The 5,009-nt window shown below is 28.2% G+C and overlaps 1 protein-coding gene across 1 annotated transcript; it reads left to right on the forward strand.

Moving 5' to 3' along the window:
• Positions 1-2,195: 2,195 nt before the first annotated feature.
• On the forward strand, positions 2,196-4,584 carry LOC123305537 (transmembrane emp24 domain-containing protein 7). The gene is made up of 3 exons (XM_044887288.1): positions 2,196-2,477; positions 2,595-2,840; positions 4,007-4,584. The coding sequence occupies exons 1-3, from the start codon at positions 2,322-2,324 to the stop codon at positions 4,247-4,249; spliced, it is 645 nt and encodes a 214-aa protein (XP_044743223.1). The 5' UTR covers positions 2,196-2,321; the 3' UTR covers positions 4,250-4,584.
• The last annotated feature ends 425 nt before the right edge of the window (positions 4,585-5,009 follow it).

A 5,009-nucleotide genomic window follows, 5' to 3' on the forward strand; every position in this document is an offset into this window, starting at 1 on the left:
TTACGAACCACCATTAAAGATTACACATAAGCAGTACTACCAACAGTAACTTAACCGACAAATAATACCAATCTAAAATAATGTTAATCTTCTCTAGCTTTGTTCTTAATAACAATTCAAATTCATTGTTAACAAAAATATATTTTTATGAAAAAAGAACATATTTTACATATAATTTAAAAAATAATCTTTAAAATTATGCTCATTATTTGGAAATTTATCTAAAAAATCGTTCATCCAGTTAATTCGTTCAACATTTTGAATATCTTTTGGTTTAGTTTTAATTTTCTTTATTGCTTGATTCGATTTCCTTTGTTTAATTTTTGAAATTTGTTGAAGTTTTTTAAATATATTTAATTCAGTATCGATACCAACTCTCCAATTATTATTATTAAATTTGGAAAAAGATGCTGTTTTTGGTTTTATTTTTGGATACTCATCAACTATTTCGTTGCTCGTTAGATAACTTGCGCTACCAATTGCAACCACAGGTCTTCTAGTAAATATTTTATAGACGATTTTTGGTGGAAAAGTTTTTCCACACAAACGAAAACGTATGAATGTACCCGATATCACATCCAATAGTTGTGATTCATTTGGATTGATATTTTTCAGTGTTGCAAATGGATTTTCCATACAATTGTGTAAAATATTTTGTATGTATTTAAAAATCATACGATCAATATAATTTTTCCAAGTCCGTTGTATAATTCTTGCAGCCACATCTCGTAAAGTTAATTTGAATATATTTCGATTCCCATTCTTTAATATATATCGAATATTATGGGCAAATTTATTCATTATTTCTTCATTATCAAATTCTACTTTAATATTGGATACAATATTCGAAACGATATTATCTTCGTAATCATTTAATGCTGCATATATCTCGTCTTCATCACAATCTTCCAGATCTTCATTTAATATTGCAAAAGGATCGTCATTCTCAATGCCATCAAGATATTGGTCGGTATCCATTTACCCTTGAAACATTATATCTTTTAAGCATTTTAAAATAATTGATCTTTTGTTCAATAATTTACGTGCCTTAAACATTGCTAACCAACCTGCCTATTGCCTAGATTTTTGTTTCACCCTAAATACCATGAGCTCCATTTCAAATTACGGTCTCAGAAAGCTCGGTAGATTTCAATTTCATGATCATAAAAGAGTACTTATATATTATATATGTCATCTTATATATTATTTCTCTAACCTGTTATTTCCTGTCCACGCGAGATCTTCCCTTTTTCTTTATGAAACCTAATGACTTCTAGTTTATAGGAAAATAGCAGGCTAGAGAAATAGTATTAATATTAAATTGTGTGCAATATGTAATTTGTATTTCATATCTGTAATAAAATTGCCTATAATTACGCACATATCGAGCTATATTATATAAAACGGATAGACAGATACCCACAATTGGAGCCGTAATAAATGACTATTTGGTTGTCATACCAAATTTTAATATTTTTTAACAAAAATAATAAACTCAAGTTCATTAACTGAGTAGACTTTCTACGTTTATTCTAGACTCTTCCACGTTTTACATAAGACGTAAAATTTTTGTATCTTTTTACACATGGACGATCTCAAATCATCGAATGGGATCATTTTGAGATCCCAAAGTCCAAGAGAAAGATTCAATTTAATATGAAATTTACTGAAATATGAATACAAATGAATGAATGAATATATTAGATGAATGTTCACTAATGACTACAAATAACTAAAAGATTCGCTTGAAAAAGTTTGAAGCGTTCAAACTTTTTTGAGATGTTTGGTAGTAAAACTTTGAGAAAAATTACCTCTAGCAAACGATTCGATATTCTACTTAATTCGAGTTTAACTAAATAGTTAGTATTTATTAGTAATTCCATATTTTTGTCTTTTAATGAAGTTGCGGTGATTTATTCCACATTTTCACAATTAAAAATATTTAAAAAAAGTTTGTGGTATTGAAAAAGACCAGGATTGTGTATGGATTAAATTTAATTATAAAAATAGTTTTATTTGGATTATTGATAAGAATTTATGAAAGTAGTAAATCTTTCGAAATCTTTTAAAATTTTATCTTCAGGGTTGATATAATTTCAAACATTCCAACCATCAGGTTAATATTTCATATCAAAAATGAAACATTTACAAGTAGTATCATATTTATGCAGATGTCAGCACACCACAGTAAATTATATCCGGCCACGTTAGGATTGCCGATTAAGCAAAAGTGTCAAAATTTTGACTGTACAACCTAAACACCAAATAAAAATTATTTCTTATATTTTTTGCAAATGTCTGTTATTTAAAAGTAAATAATTATGGAACAATCGTGGTTGCTGTTTTCATTCTTATATATTATTTATTTTATAAATCGATCAAATGGAGTTGAACTAACCTTTGAATTGCCGGATAGTGCCAAAGAATGTTTTTACGAAGAAATTAAAAAAAATGTGACGGCTACGTTAGAGTTTCAGGTAGTTATTTATTATTTTCACACTTTTAAGAAATCGTTTGTCCCAAATTGGCATTTTATAAACATTATTTAGATGAAAATTTGGCATCATAGCAACTTTGATTATATATTTTTAAAGGTCGTTACTGGCGGTCAATATGATGTGGATGTGTCATTATCAGATCCAAGAAATAATGTAATTTATCAGCAAGTAAAAGCACAGTTTGATACACATACTTTTACGGCAAAAGAGCATGGTATTTACAAAGTATGTTTTAGTAATGAATTTTCAACATTTTCACATAAGTTAGTCTACATGGACTTTCAAATTGGTGAAGAACAACCTCTTCCAGGGCTTGGCGAACACGTAACTGTTATGACACAGGTTTGTTTAAAGATTATGTAATTTTTATTACTTTTTTTATGATAACTAAAAAACTTTTCTGCCTACGTCATAAATGGTAAACCAAATTTAATTGGCCTTGATTTATAAAATTTAAGAGTAATTTGTTAAAAAAATTTTTTATTTTATTAATCTTTCAATTGTCAAAATATACTAAAATTTTTATGAATTTACCCTAATATTACCATTTACTTTTTAAAATCAGTAGGCGATAACGATATCCGTAGCGTCTCGATTTGACAACTGATTCTTACAAATTTAGTTAAAATAAAACGAAAATAAAGGATACAATTTTTCCAAATTACGACTTACTTTCTGATTTATTGAAACTTTTTATTTAATGTATTTTCTATTTCTTTGCTTACGTTTTCGCTCAGAAAGTTGTCATTTGGTGTTATCACACTGCTTTCCGTGGCAACAAACTGCATCAACTACATTTAAAAACTAAATTTTTCTGGCTACATATTTTACTAATATCTATGGTAACAAACTAGTTTAAAATTCTCAAAAAAATAATATATGAGGGATTTAAAAAAAAAAAAAAAAATAATTGTCTAGAAATGATACTTCATCCCAAATCAGATTTTTCAATAGTTTACGGGTTGGCCACGCAATTCGAATGGGTAATCCAAAACAAATAGGCAACTGTCTTTTTAAAAGAGGGTTCCCGTCCCAAGCTAATCAACTCGGATTAACCCTGTGATCGCGTTCACTCACTGATCCACGGGTTGGGGGCTATGCATTTAATGGGGTCGAATTAGCACGGGTCTGCAGGTTTTTTGGCCCTTGCATGAAATTTTTAAAACAACTTGTATTAAATTACATATTAAGATCCTTGAAATAAATTATTTCAAATTGTAAATATTTGTACGAAACATACTAGCAATAAAAACGCTAAAATTTCCTTTATTGTAATATCGTTTTTCGTTCGTCGTAATTAATGAATTGACTAACGACCGTTCACCGTGGCTTCGTCACTAAGTTTACAGTTGAATTTTACTCATATAAAGTTGAAATTTACAATGAAAATTCTAAGAAAATACTCAAATACTTGGAATTGAATATTTTTTCCGGACTCGATTCACCTGCGCCTGATTAACTCCTTATTCTTTTAACCAAATCTTTAATGATCTCTTTTTATTCAACAGTTGGAATCATCAGCCCAAGAAATTCATAAAAGTTTAACATCCATGTTGGACTATCAAACACATCATAGATTACGTGAAGCGCAAGGTCGAAAACGTGCCGAAGACTTAAATGAACGAGTATTATGGTGGTCAATTATGGAGACAATAGGCATACTTGTAATTACGATTGGTCAAGTGTTTGTATTAAGAAATTTCTTCTCAGAGAAACCATCATCCTATCAAAGATTATCAAACTCTTTGTAATATTTATAAAGAAAACCAATGTTAATTTTAATTTAATTTTTTTTTTTTTATAGTGAAAAATATTATTTTGGTTAAAAAAAAACTAAATTTGTTTTTATTTGTTTTTCTTGTTGAGTGCAATTCTAAAGTGAAATCGGTGAACTCGCACAATATATTGCACTCAATTTTAATTCTCTGTTGTGATTTTAATTTAAAACCGGATGTGCAAAATAGTTTTTTCGTTATATTTTTTCATAGATTGTTTTTGATCTCTATAAATAAGGGGAAGATTTCATTCATATTTTTAAAGCATTTTTGCTTAGTTTAGACCAAGAGAGCACTCGGTTGAGTACTTTATATGTCAAACTAAAATAAAAAATTAATAATAAAACACAATTTTATACTTTTCAAAACATCAGAATTTCTTTATTATAGTTATTTCATCACTTGAATATAAATATTAAGAAGGTATTTCGTTTATTAAAAATTCTCATAACTTATATATTTTCGAGTACTTACTGTAGGCATAATTTAATCTCTAATTTATTTGGTTAGCTCTTTAAAGTTTTAACAGGACGCGAAGTGTACAATTTACTCTTAATCCCGTATCCAATCATTTTATTTCTTGAAGTAACTAGATAATTGTCCACTTAGCTTAGTCCATGAGCAAAATTCTCTTTCTTGAGGCTTCGATTTAAAATTTGTGAAGCGCTTGCGTATTTTCTCTCAAGTAACTTGCAATCATAGAATATATAACCTTACGGATAGAATGTAATCTCAA

Source organism: Chrysoperla carnea, chromosome 1, assembly GCF_905475395.1.
Source record: "Chrysoperla carnea chromosome 1, inChrCarn1.1, whole genome shotgun sequence".
Classification (NCBI taxonomy): Eukaryota; Metazoa; Arthropoda; class Insecta; order Neuroptera; family Chrysopidae; genus Chrysoperla; species Chrysoperla carnea.